Source organism: Peromyscus maniculatus, chromosome 1 (genome assembly GCF_049852395.1).
Source record: "Peromyscus maniculatus bairdii isolate BWxNUB_F1_BW_parent chromosome 1, HU_Pman_BW_mat_3.1, whole genome shotgun sequence".
In the NCBI taxonomy this organism is placed as follows: domain Eukaryota; kingdom Metazoa; phylum Chordata; class Mammalia; order Rodentia; family Cricetidae; genus Peromyscus; species Peromyscus maniculatus.
The window spans coordinates 163,941,748-163,955,286 of NC_134852.1; the positions used below are offsets into that span (position 1 = coordinate 163,941,748).

General features: G+C 41.0%; 1 protein-coding gene across 1 annotated transcript; it reads right to left on the reverse strand.

The window, feature by feature from the left end:
* Window positions 1-1,217: 1,217 nt before the first annotated feature.
* Window positions 1,218-6,926, reverse strand: LOC143270398 (olfactory receptor 10V1-like). Its single transcript, XM_076560319.1, has one exon. It carries the CDS (start codon window positions 5,802-5,804, stop codon window positions 4,857-4,859), a length of 948 nt encoding a protein of 315 aa, XP_076416434.1. The 5' UTR covers window positions 5,805-6,926; the 3' UTR covers window positions 1,218-4,856.
* Window positions 6,927-13,539: the final 6,613 nt, after the last annotated feature.

Sequence of the window (13,539 nt, forward strand, 5' to 3'; positions counted from 1 at the left end):
TGTAACTGGACCCCTGACAGTTCCATCACCCTTGCAATATTCTGTTCTTAGAACTCAGGGAATCTCTTCAACATGCAGCACTAAGTGCATTTAAAAAAAAAATGGAGTGATCTCAAACTCGTTACTTAGCAGCATACCCGAAAACTCCAGAACATACACCCAAAAGGAGTAGATGGCAAGAAATAAAGTCAGGATTGAAATCAATACAACAGAAACAAACAAACAAAAAATACAGAGAATAAATGAAACGAAGAGTTGGTTCTTTGAGAAAAATCAATAATTGACAAACCCTTGTCTAAATTAAATAAAAGAAAGAAAAAAATGTTCAAATTAACAAAATTTTAAATGAAAAGAGAAACATAGCAACAGGCACTGAGGAAATCTAGGGACTCATAAGGACATACTTTAAAAACCTGCACTCCACCAAATTGGAAATTCTAAAAGAAATAGAAAATTTCCTCAATAGGTACCATACTCCAAACTTAAATCATGACCAGATCAATGATTTAAACAAACCTATAACCCCTAATGAAACAGAAGCATTAATTAAAAGTCTCCAAACCAAAAAACAAGCCCAGGGCCAGATGGTTTGAGTGCACAATTCTAACAGACTTTCAAAGAAGAGTTAATGCCAATACCTCTCAAATTATTCTAAAAACAGAAACAGAAAAAACATTGCCCAATTTGTTTTATGAGGCCACAGTTACCCATAGAGATATAACAAAGAGAATTACAGACCAATTTCTCTTAAGAGCATAAATGCAAAATTTCTCAATAAAATACTTGCAAACTGAATCCAAGAACACATCCAAAAATAATCCACCATAATTAAGTAGACTTGATCCCTGAGATGCAGGGATGATTCAATATACAAAAATCAATAAATAAAATTCACCATGTAAACAAACTAATGTCAGAAACCACATGATCATCTCATTAGATTCATAAAAAGCCTTTGACAAAATCCAACACCCCTTCATGATAAAAGAATTGGAGTGATTAGGGATACAAGGGACCTGAGCAAACATAATAAAGGCAATATACAGCAAACCCATAGCAACATCAGATTAAATGAAAAGAAACTCAAATCAATCCCACTAAAATCAGAAACAAGGAAAGGCTGTCCACTCTCTTCATACCTATTCAATATAGTACTTGAAGTCTTAGCTAGACCAATAAGACAACTGAAGGAGATCAAGGGTACATAAGTTGGAAAGGAAGAAGTCAAAAATATCTTTATTTGCACATGATATGATAGTATACTTAAGTGACCCTAAAAATTCTACAGGGACACTCCTGCAGCTAATAAACACTTTCAGCAAAGTAGCTGGATACAAAATTAACTCCCAAAGATCAGTATCCCTCCTATATATAAATGACAAATGGACTTAGCAATCAGGGAAACAACACCTTACACAATAGTCTCAAATAATATAAAATATCTTGGAGTAACTCTAACCAAGCAAGTGAAAGACTTGTATGATAAACTTTAAGACAGTGGTTCTCAACATTTCTAATGCTGTGGCTCTTCAATACAGTTCCTCATGTTGTGGTGACCCCCAACCATAAAATTACATTCGTTGATACTTCACAACTGTAATTTTGCTACTGTTATGGATCATAATATAAATATCTGTGTTTTCCAATGGTCCTAAGTGACTCTGTGAAAGGGTTGTTTGATTCCCAGAGGGTCATAACCCACAGGTTGAGAACCACTACTGGAAGTCACTGAAGAAAATATAAGAAGGCGGAAAGGTCTCCCATGCTCACAGATCAGTAGGGTTAATACAGTAAAAATGGCCATCCTGACAGAAACAATCTACAGATTCAATGCAATCCCCATCAAAATTCCAACACAATTCTTCACAGATATTGAAAGGACAATTTTCAACTTTACTAAGGAAACATAAAATATCCATGATTACTTGAACAATCCTGAATAATGAAAGAACTGCTGGAAATATCACCATCCCGGTCCTCAAAATCTAAAGGCAGAGACTGGGGCATGTGCATGGGCTGCACCAGATGGGCAGCGGTTGGAAAGGAAGAAGCCCAGCTACCTTTATTTACAGATGCTATGATAGTGTACAGATGAACTGAGTGTTGATCCCTGATGTCTTTCTTAGTTTTGCAATATATGTCTTAGAGTTTTCTCCAGATCAGCAAAAGCCTGAGGGGGAGATTTCCAATTCTTGTGTCCTTCCAGTTTCCTATTTCAAAACAACTTGCAAATGAAAGTTTAATTTTCTCCAAAGGAGTCTTGCTGGGGAAACAAACTAGTCTTGAGGGTAGGCTGCATGCCCAGCAGTAGATGAACTCAGAGGCGTCTTTGGAAGTTCCTTGTCTTAAAATGTCATGCCAACGCTTCTCCCCTTTCTCTCATCTCTATCTATCTATCTATCTATCTATCTATCTATCTATCTATCTATCTATCTATCTATCTATCTATCTCTATCTCTCTCATCTCTCTCTATATCTATCTATCTAGCTATCTAGCTATCTTACTTTTATTTTTATTTTATTTTATTATATCTTTTTTCTTTTTACCCTACAGGCTCTTTGCATATAGATTATGGCTCCCAGTTTAGTGTATTTATGGTATCTCTGAGTGTGCAAATGAGGTTTTGAGGTTTCAAAAGCGCAGAGCCAGGCCCAGAGTTTGTCTCTCACCTGCTACCTATGGGTCAAAATGTAAAGCTCTCAGTTACTGCACCAATGCCATGCCTGTCTGCTTCCTGTCATGATAATGGACTAATCCTCTGAAATTATAAGCAAGACCCCAATTAAATGCTTTCTTTTAAAGGAGTTACCTTGGTCATGGTGCCTCTTCACAGTAACAGAATAGTAGCTAAGACACCTACAAATGTGCTCCTGCACACATGAAAACACCCATTTATACACACACACAACACACACACACAAAGTAAATGTATATATACATACCAAAAAAGGAGGTTACATCCTTCATATATATCATAACTAACACATTTGTGGGCTATGAGCAATCCTGTGGTAAGCAGGTTTGACTTTGGTCAGTATGGTACTGTTCTCAATTGTCTGACCATACAATATTTGTTCCACCTAAACAACCTAATGTCTGGAAGCCTAATGTCCCACAGACAGTGTGTACCTAGTAGCATATTGCCGTAGGATATGGAGCCAAAAGTGGCAGGGGCTGAACCAAAGATACATTTTACTTATTTATGTTTTTCTGGAAATAGGGTTTTAGGTAACCCAAGCCAACCATAACCGGCTATGTAGCTAAGGTGTGTGATATTTTGACCACATTCTGACTCTGCTTTGAGTCAGAGTGCAGAGCTATCCACTAGCTAACCAAAATTAACCATGGAGGTTTTGGAGGGCTGAGGATAGAGAGGAGACAAGAAGTAGTAAGGCTGTGCTGAGAGGATCTCAGGCCTTTTGGATGGAGGAACAAAAAAATAGGAGGTCACTGTGGCTTCTCTGCCACTTCTCTGATCATTCAGGTTCTTACCTCAATATCTGATTCCCAATTTTTTATTGACAAAAAAATTAGATAAACACATCACTAAAGATGATCTTTAACTCTTGATTCTGTTGCCTCTACCTCCCTAATGCTGGGTTTATAGGCATATACCGCTATGACCAGCTTCAGTTTTGTTCTCATCTTTCAAACAAAGAATACAAATTTTCAGTTCTATAAGATGTGAATCCTAGTCATGATTTTCTTTTCTGTCCTGTAGAACTCTTTCAAAGAACTGGAGTTTTGCAGCACATGTCTTGTGGTTTTCTAGATAAGGAAGGAAAGGCCTGAGGAGGAGGAGATTTCCAATTCTTATTTCCTTCCAGTTCTCTGCTGAAGAAATGTGCTTTCTACACCAAATCCACCACTACACACATCCCCATTCCCTCTGCTATCCCTACTCTAGGGCTATATAATAAAACATATGAGCAACATTAAATGAACTCATTGGACAGTATATAGATATAGATATATAGATATGTGTGTATATATGTTTGTGTGTATGTATGTATGTATGTGTGTGTGTGTGTGTGTGTGTGTATTAGTGGTTCTCAGCCTTCCTAACATTATGACACTTTAATACAGTTCCTCATGTTTTGATGATCCTCAACCATAAAATTGTTTGTGTTGCTCCTTCATAACTATAATTTTACTACTGTTATGAACTATAATGTAAATCTGTGTTTTCCAATGGCCTTAGACGAGCCCTGTGAAAGGGTTGTCAACCCCCCCCCAAAGGGTCACAACCCACAGGGGGGTTGTATATATGTAACAGCATTTAAAGAATAGTTCATGAATTTGAGAGGGAGTTGGGCAGGATATGGGAGGAGTTGGAGTGGACAGAGGAACATATGGAAATGATGTAAGCACAGTACTCAAAAAAAGAAAGTCAGTTTTTATGCAATGGGAATAAGAGAGGTCAGGGCAGAATGTTCCAGACCTAAAGCTTGTCTTGCTGGTAGTTTTGACCTTTCCCATGTTCAGTGTTGAAAACTGCCATCAACCTAAGACCTGTATCTGGAGAAATATGCAAGGTGAGAAGATGTTATATATGACAGCTGGGAAAGGACAACTATGTTTTCTTCTATGTTTCAGTTTAAAAGTGACAGGTTGTTTCACTCATGTATGCTAATCTTCATAGCCATCAACACTTAGATTTTGCAGGAATTCTTCATCCCTATGTTGAAGAATGACTAACCTGAAGCTGAGAAAAGAAATACAACTATTGAATAGTAATGTGATTGGGAAATCTAACTGTATCAAACCTGTAGCCTGCAAACCCTACCTCCTCATCTCATCAACAGTCAACTCAGCATCTTTACTCCCCAGTGTTGGAGAGGATCATTCAGAGTGTTCATTGTTTTTCGAGCAGGAGGAACCTCATGACCACCTTCCTCAAAGCATCCTTGAGTTCTCTGTTCCTCATGCTGTAGATCAAAGGATTCAGCATAGGGGTGATGAATGTATAAACCACAGATACTACTTGGCCCCTCTCAGGAGAGTAACTGGAGCTGGGACATAGGTAGATGAGACTTGTGCATCCATACTGCAGGAGGACCACAGTCAGGTGCGAGGAACAGGTAGAAAAGGCTTTGTGCCTTCCCTCAGCTGAGCGGATCTTCAGGATGGCATCTACAATGAAGACATAGGACAGAGTGATGAGGAGGAAAGGGATGGTGAGGACGATGACACTGACCACAAACAGAGTGGCCTCGTGGACATGGGTGTCTGCACACGCCAGTCTCATGACAGGGAGGACATCACAGTAGAACAGGCTGATTTCCTTACTGCTACAGAAAGGCAGTCGGAAGATGAGCACAGTCAACTGCATGGCCAAGATGAAACCCAGCAACAGGGACCCCACAGCCAGCTGGACACACAAGTGCCAGCTCATGATGAGGCTGTAACGCAGAGGGTGACAGATGGCCACAAACCGGTCATAGGCCATGATGGCCAGCAGAATACAGTCAGCACTGCCCAGGAAGATGAAGAAGAACATCTGGGTACCACAGCCTGCCAAGGAGACCACAGTTCTCTCTGTGAACAGGACGCTGGCCAGAGTCAGGGGAGCTATGGTAGAAGAATAGAAGATCTCCAGGCTGGCCAGGTTGGCCAGGAAGAAGTACATAGGGGTGTGGAGACACCGATTGATCCAGATGGTGAGGACGATGGACATGTTTCCTCCAATGCTGACCAGGTACATCGTGAGAAAGACCACAAAGGTCAGCATCTGCACCTCAGGGAGTTTGGAGAAGGGGCGGAAGTGGAAGAGGACCATCCCAGTCTGGTTTCCTTCTTCCATGTACTTAGCACACAGGTGACACCCTTGAGGATAAACAGATGTTAGGACCTGATGCTCCTGCTGGGTATAGAATCCCACCCTCACCCACCCTTCTCACCTCAAATTCAACTGTTTTACACTGAGCCTACATTCAGCAGCTCACTTCCATGACTGTTCTAATCAAAGAAGAACAGTTGACTACCAAAAGCTTTTGTTGGAATAGAACATTAAGTACGTTCTCATTTTATAACTGTACCTCTGTCTATTCTGTCCTTCTCCCAAAAGTCTGATTATACAATAACTCTCCATTGTCCTCTACAGTCCTAGTGACCTCTGCTTTTCACTGTCTCTGTGAATTTGCCTATTCTAGGTACCTCAATGCACATGAAATTATTTAATTTATTAAACATAATCTTTCAAGAGCTATCCATGTCAAAATACATTTTTTAAAAAGTTTGAACTGACGTACCTTTTATGAGCAGTTAGTGCTGCTCCACAAAGTCATAGATATTTAAATGAAAATCAGAATACCAGGTGAGAATAACTCCCTATGAGTTGTTGGTTAGAGAGGCTCCAGAAGCTCTCAAAACAATACAGGTTCTTGGTAGCCTACCAGAAAGAGATAGAGGAAGACCCTGTTGCTGAAGGCACACCACATCCTTTGGTTGCAAGACACAGAGAAATCAAGCTGGAACTTCACTGAAAGCTTCCTCCCTACTGGCTAGAGTTCATAGTTCCAGACAGTCAAAAGCCTGTGGTTGGGATGGTCAAAGACTCTTTAGGTGGGAGGTGGGGGCTGGGGGTGTAATTTACTACTGATGTTTCCCTAAATGGGCATATGGTAAAAGTGTGTTATAAATATTTATATTTCTATCCATAGACAAGTTCTGTTCTCAATATTGCTCAAAATAAAATTCTTTTGCAGAGGGCAACAGCTAATGCAGAGACTCATAACTAGTCAACGTGCTTAGAACAAATGACTGCTGAGTGCTCAACCCTAAACCAAACATCTCTGTGACCACTTCAGAGGTCCAAGGAACATTACAGAAAAGGGGGCATAAAGATCATAAGAGCCAGAAGATAGGGAGGAGCTCTATGAAATGCTGCCTTCTGGGTGTAACATGGCTCCTGCACCACCAACTTACAGCTACTGTGGCTACCTGCACAAGGTAAAGCCATTTAACATCCCATCATGAATGGGAAGGAGCTTGTGAGGTGCACTCCTCGATTAAGAGCTATAGGCAGGTTGCCAGAGGAGCTTGAGTCATTTTCTTCAGTGGTATAGCTGCCAGCAATTTGCCTATGCTCCAGTAGTCTCTAAAAAGTCTCATAAAAGTAACTCTAATTAAACTCATTGCAGAGAGAGAGAGGATGAAGCAGGAGAAAAGTTAGAAAGGAGATCATCTTAAGTGAAAGGGACATAAGAGATGATAATAGGGATGAATATGATCACAACACATTGTATATAAGCGTGAACTTGTCCCAGACTTTTAAATTACATTGCTTTCATGACTCCATAACATTCTATTGTGTGTATATGTTACATGGTTGTTTTTATCCATTCATGAGTTCGTCAACAATGCACCATTTCTCCCTTTTTTTGGCTTTTGAGAATAATGTTGGAATAATTCAGCATAACAATAACTTTTCAAGTCAGCACAGAAACCTTAAGCCAGAGTACACCACTCTCAAACTACAAACCCTCCTACTTTCATGATCCTTTTCCTAGTAGTCAAGAGTGTCTCTGGAGTTAAATTGTATAGGTGATAGTGTTAGGAGCACAAACCAACCACATGACCTTATGCAATCTGTGGGAGCTTTCTGCTTTTATTTGTTCATCCATGAAAAGAACAGTGAGACTCTACTCTTAGAAACATTAGGAGGATAAATCTGCCTGGGTGCTAGTAAGATCTCTGTGAACATTAGCAATAATCACTGAAACTGTTGTTCTTTTCAGGGCTGGAGCAATGGTTAAGCTGTCAAGAGTACTGACTGCTCTTCCACAGAACCTGGGTTCAAATACCACATGTAACATGGTAGCTAATGGCCGTCTGTAACTCCAGTCCCAGGGGACCCAACACCCTCTTCTGGCCTCTGTGGGCATTGTACACGTGTGGTACATGGACATACATGCAGACAAACATATACATAAAAAACAAAAATAAATAAAACCTGAAAACAAAAATGTTTTCTTCTATCTCTAGTTTTTTTTTCTGTCTCTTCAAGATCTCGTTGATGCCTCCAGTTTCCCCCCAAAAGCCTCCTTTGAGTTTCTCCTGATCCCATTCAATCAAGATGTCAGATATATCTCTTCTTAGTCTTCTGCCAATTCACACCATTCTAAGCTCCTTGACTTTCTGTAATCCTGTTACCTTCTGTGACGTCCAACATCCCTAATACAGGCTAGACATGACAAGATCACAACATCCTGTGGCTGGGGACACCAGAGATTGAGTGGTTTACCAACTCCAATAATTCCATCTTCTGAGTCAACTCCTGTTTTGTTCCTATCTAAGATTAATTTAAAATTCTCTAGTGTCTTCAAATGTTCCATTCCACCTCCTTCACTAATATCTTGGTTATTTTTTATTCATGTGATAAGACACCATGACCAAGGCAACTTATAGAAAAAAAAAAGAGTTTATTGGGGACTAGCTTACAGTTTCATAGGGTGAATCCATGATCATAATGAAAGGGAGCATGGCAGCAAATAGGAAGGGATGGTACTACAGCAATAGCTGAGAGCTTACATATGATACCAAAGCGTGAAGAAGAGAGAGGGAGGGAGAGAGAGGGGGGAGAGGGGGGGAAGAGGGGGAGAGAGAGGAAGAGGGGAAGAGAGAGGGAGAGAAAGGGAGAGAGAGAGAGAGAGAGAGAGAGAGAGAGAGAGAGAGAGCGCTAATTGGAAATGATGTGGACTTTTGAAACCTCAAGCCCACCTCAATGACTCACCTCCTCCAACAAAGTCACACCTCCTAATCCTTCCCAAACAGATCCACCAACTAGGATCATGTATTCAAACACATAAGCCTTTGAGCCTATGGGGGCTATTCTTATTCAAGCCACCACAACTGATGATCCATCCTCCAGTGTCATAAAAAGCTAGCTGGAGGACACTTACTATCATTCTCATCAGCTTTAGATATAACATTCTCTGCTGACTTTTTAAGGCATTACACATTATCATACACCTTGGTATATGGACTCTTTATCTACTACCAAACTAATTTCTCAAACTTTCCTGTTGCCTCTGGGAATCTCCTCCATGAGGAATTTGCTCAACCCATTATCCACACCACTGTTCCCCACTCTACAGCAACCTTACCTCCCATGGTATAAAGTGGTTGCCAGAAGTGTTACCCTTGAAGATGTCTTGCTAGGTTTGGTAGAACTGTTTAAAACCCCACTGCTTGGGAGGTGGAGGCAGGGGGAAGAGGAATTCAAGGTCATTCTTAGCTACATAGTAGGACCTGATGCCAGCCTGGGCTGTATCAGATCATGAGACTGGGTCTCCAAAGTGAAAGAAAAAGAAGATGGGAAGGAGGGAGAGAAAAGGAGGTGGAGCAAACAAAACCCTCTTTGTCCCTTTCCCACACTAGCCATTGTCTCTTCTTTATTACAAGCAGGCAAGCAGTCTGATTATATTTAATCCCTCTCCTCCTTGAGGCCATCTTAACGAAGGTCACCAAGGACCTTCCAATTCCTGAATCAAATAGGTAGTTTTGAGTCCATCTATGTTGCATTCAAACCCATTGGTTACTCCCATTCTCTGGAAATTCCTTGTTTCTGGTCTCAGTGACACCAGCTGTAATTAATATAAACCTCTATGTGTTTACTTGGGTCTGAGTGGCTGCAGACTGGGAGAGATACAGGAAAACTTCCAACTACACAGTTTTCCTACTGATTGCAGCTTTCCCTTGCAGTTTTTTTCTATACTTTGGAATAACCATACCTTTTAAAATATTATTTCATGCCCATGTTGCTCTTTTAGCTCTGTGCTGTCATCTGATGCTGCAGAGACATTTGGAACAGGCATACCTGGGTAGGGCAGTTAGAAAATGAAAGAAAAATTAAACAATAGGAAATCAAACAACCCAATCAATAAATGGGCTATTGAAGGGAACAATTTAGAAAAGATAAAATGAGCATGTGAAAAAATGTTCAGGAGGTGGGAGACAGCTCAGCAGTTAATAGCACTTGCCGCTATTGTAGAGGACTTAAGTTTGGCTTCCAGCACCCACACATCTGTAACCCCAGCTTCATGCAATCTGACACCCTCTTCTTGCCCCTGGGGACACCCACACACATGTGAACATATTATATACTACACACAGACAACACATAAATAAAAATTAATTTGAAATAAATTTAATGCTCAACCACACTAGTCATCAGAGAAAAGCAAACCAAAACTGCATGGATTCCATCTCACCCTAGTCACAATGCCAGTCATCAGGAAAACAAATGCTCTCAGGATCTGAAATGAAGGGAGCCCTTACACACTGCTGGTGGGAATATAAATGAATGCAGCCACTGTGGAAATCTGAACGGTGCTTCTTCACAAACCTAAAACTCCCATATGAACTAGCTGCATCAGTTTTGGGTACTTATCTAAAGGGCTCCAATCCAACATATGGTATCGATAATTGCACATCAATGTTTACTGTAGCATTGTTCACAATAGCTAAGTTATTGAACCAACCTAGGTGCCCAACAGCAGCAGAATAGGTAAAGAAAACACAACGCAAGATTTTTGGCCATAAAGAAGAATGAAGTTCTGTCGTCTTGCAGGAAAGTAGGTGCAACAGAAGTCAAACACACCAAAGTAATTAAGCCAGCCTCAGAAAGATAAATACCCTGCTTTCACCTGTTGTGGTTACTTGACTCCATAGAGATACATAAAATTATGGGAATATACAGAACAGGAAAGTAGAAGCAAAACTGTCTAGGGAGAAAAGGAGGGAAAACCATAAAGAAGGGGAAAGTAGAAAGTGGAAGTGACATGTTCAACATACAACATATGCTTGTATGAATATTTAAATTAACTTTTAGGAAAAAAGGATACAAGATAACACATGAATGGGTAGGTTTTGTCTAGGAGTTTTCCAAGTATTAAAATTCCTCATCTGTGAGCAAAACTAGAGTACACACTCCCCAACCTCTCTGTGTGTGCAGGGCACTGAGAATAACTAGCAGACCTTCCTTCCATACCTGGTATCTGGTCTCTGTGATTAAACACAAAGAGAATGGTATTGACCATTCTCTCTTCCCTTTAGTGACATATTTCTTTCTGGGTTCATGTGTTTACAGCCACACCTCTATGGCTCCAAGCTCCCTAGCAGCCTTAATGAGTTTGCTTGACATTCAGCGATGCTTAGAGCCTAAACCAGTGCCTGGCACTCTAAAATCATGCAATGACCAATACATTGAAGACTTCCCAAGTGAGATTTATAGGGTAGGGTCTGGGAAGATGGCTCAGTGCATAAAAGGGCTTGCTCTGCAAACTTGAGAGCTTGTTGGCCAAACAGTGTAACCAAAACCGCAAGCTTTCAGTTAAATGAGAGATCCTGTTTCAAGGCAATAAGGCAGGCAGTAATAGGGGAAAACACAAAATGTGCTGCTGTGGCCTCAGCATATGCACATAAGGGCACCTACACTGGCATACCAGCAGACCCATGAGCATGTAACACACATATGAACACATACACACGGGGGTGGGGGAGCAGGCAAGGCAGAGATAGAACGTAAGATTTTTAGGGCCAATGAAAAAGACAATCTTCACTTTGGCACTCGAATACTCCCTTTCTGGTTCAAAAAGTCCTTACAGGACTCCATTTCTGGTTGGAAAAAATCAGCAGTTCTGTAGTAGAGTTTGCCCGTGCACTGAATCAACACTCCGCACTAAAGAAAGGACAGCTGGTGAGATGACTGTGCAGCCACCAGGACTGGAACAGAAATTTGATTCCCAGTATCCACTGGTAGGAGACCACTGAAGCCCCAAGCTGTCCTCTGTCTCCACATCTCCACACTCATGACATAGCACACACACACACACACACACACACACACACACACACACACACACACACAGCCAATGTGATTTTAAAAACTTAACCCAGGAGTGCTGTGAAATGAGAACTTCTGGACTTGGTATGGCTTCTGACTCACAGCAGCTATGGCTGCCTACACAAGATCAATCCGACCAAGCTTCTAGCACAGATGTGGAAGGTCCCCTCCACAATCAATCTCTCTCTCTCTCTCTCTCTCTCTCTCTCTCTCTCTCTCTCTCTCTCTCTCTCTCTCTCTCTCTCGGTTTTGTTGTTGTTGTTTTGCTTGTTTTTTGCTTTTTTGAGACAGGGTTTCTCTGTGTAGCCCTGGCTGTCTTGGAACTCACTATAGACCAGGTTGGCCACGAACTCAGAGATTCGCCTGCTCCTGCCTCCAGAGTGCTGGAATTAAAGGCATGCACCACCACCACCCAGCCACAATCTATCTCTTACTGAAGAGGTCCCAACAGTTGACAGCTGCCGGAGGAGTTTTGTTTTTGGTTTTTTAATGTGTGACTACTGGTAGATTCCTCATGCTGCAGTGGCTATCCCAACACCCATGTATATATGGGCTGCACTAACAGGATTCACTGAGTTATATTTTTAAAAGAGGACATAAAGTTTAGGGGTCCATGTCAAAGAGGATTTGGGGGTAGCCATGACCTGTTACATTGTATACATATATGAAATTCTCAAAAATAAAGAAAAACTAATACTTAAAGGAGTCTCATAAAGTTTAACTCACCATTCCAGACTTTTGAAATCCCGGGAAAACTTCCAATTTTTGACTCAATATGTAGCCAAGTTCTCCTCACTAGCATCTGCAATTACAGGGAACTTGTGCCCCAAAGCTAAGTCTGCTCACTGAACCTCAGCTCCAGGGAGCTGCATACCTCACTCACGCTCCTCTGTTCAGCATGTTTCAAGAAAGTTCAAAAATCAGCAGAGCAAAGAGGAAAAGGATCATAGTGTAGACTAGGACTAGGACTCAAACCCTCAATGAGTTTCATGTCTGTAAATAAATACCATTTACTAAGAGGATGAGTGCCAGGACTTCCATTAACACACACCACACCCCCTTTTGTTCCTTTTGGGTTTTGTTTTGTTTTGTTTTGTTTTTCCGAGACAGGTTTTCTCTGTGTAGTTTTGGTGCCTGTCCTGGATCTCGCTCTGTAGCCTAGGCTGGCCTCAAACTCATAGAGATCTGCCTGGCTCTGCCTCCTAAGTGCTGGGATTTAAAGGCATGTGCCACCACCACCACCACCACCCAGCTCCTTTATTTTTTTTTTATTTTTATTTTTGTTATTGTTGTTTTTGTTCTTAGGTGGGGTTTTTGTTGTTTTGTTTTATATTATATTTAAAATTTTTGTTTGTTTGTTTTGGGTCTTTTGTTTTTGTTTTTTCTTTCTTGAGTCAGGGTCTTACTCTGTAATATATAGCCCAGACTAGTTGAAATTACCTATGTAACCCAGGCTGGCCTCAATCTCACAGAGAACTTATTGTCTCAGCTTCCCAAGTGGTGGTTATTACAGGCATGAGCCACCACACATCGTTGTGTTGTTTTGAGACAAACACTGACTATGTAGCCAATGCTGGTTTTGAACTCATGATTCCCAAGCCTTGCCTCTCAAGTGCTGGTATTACAGGTGTGCACACACTTCTTTAAGTAGACAAACATACATATGTAATCCAATTTGGCCATAAATACT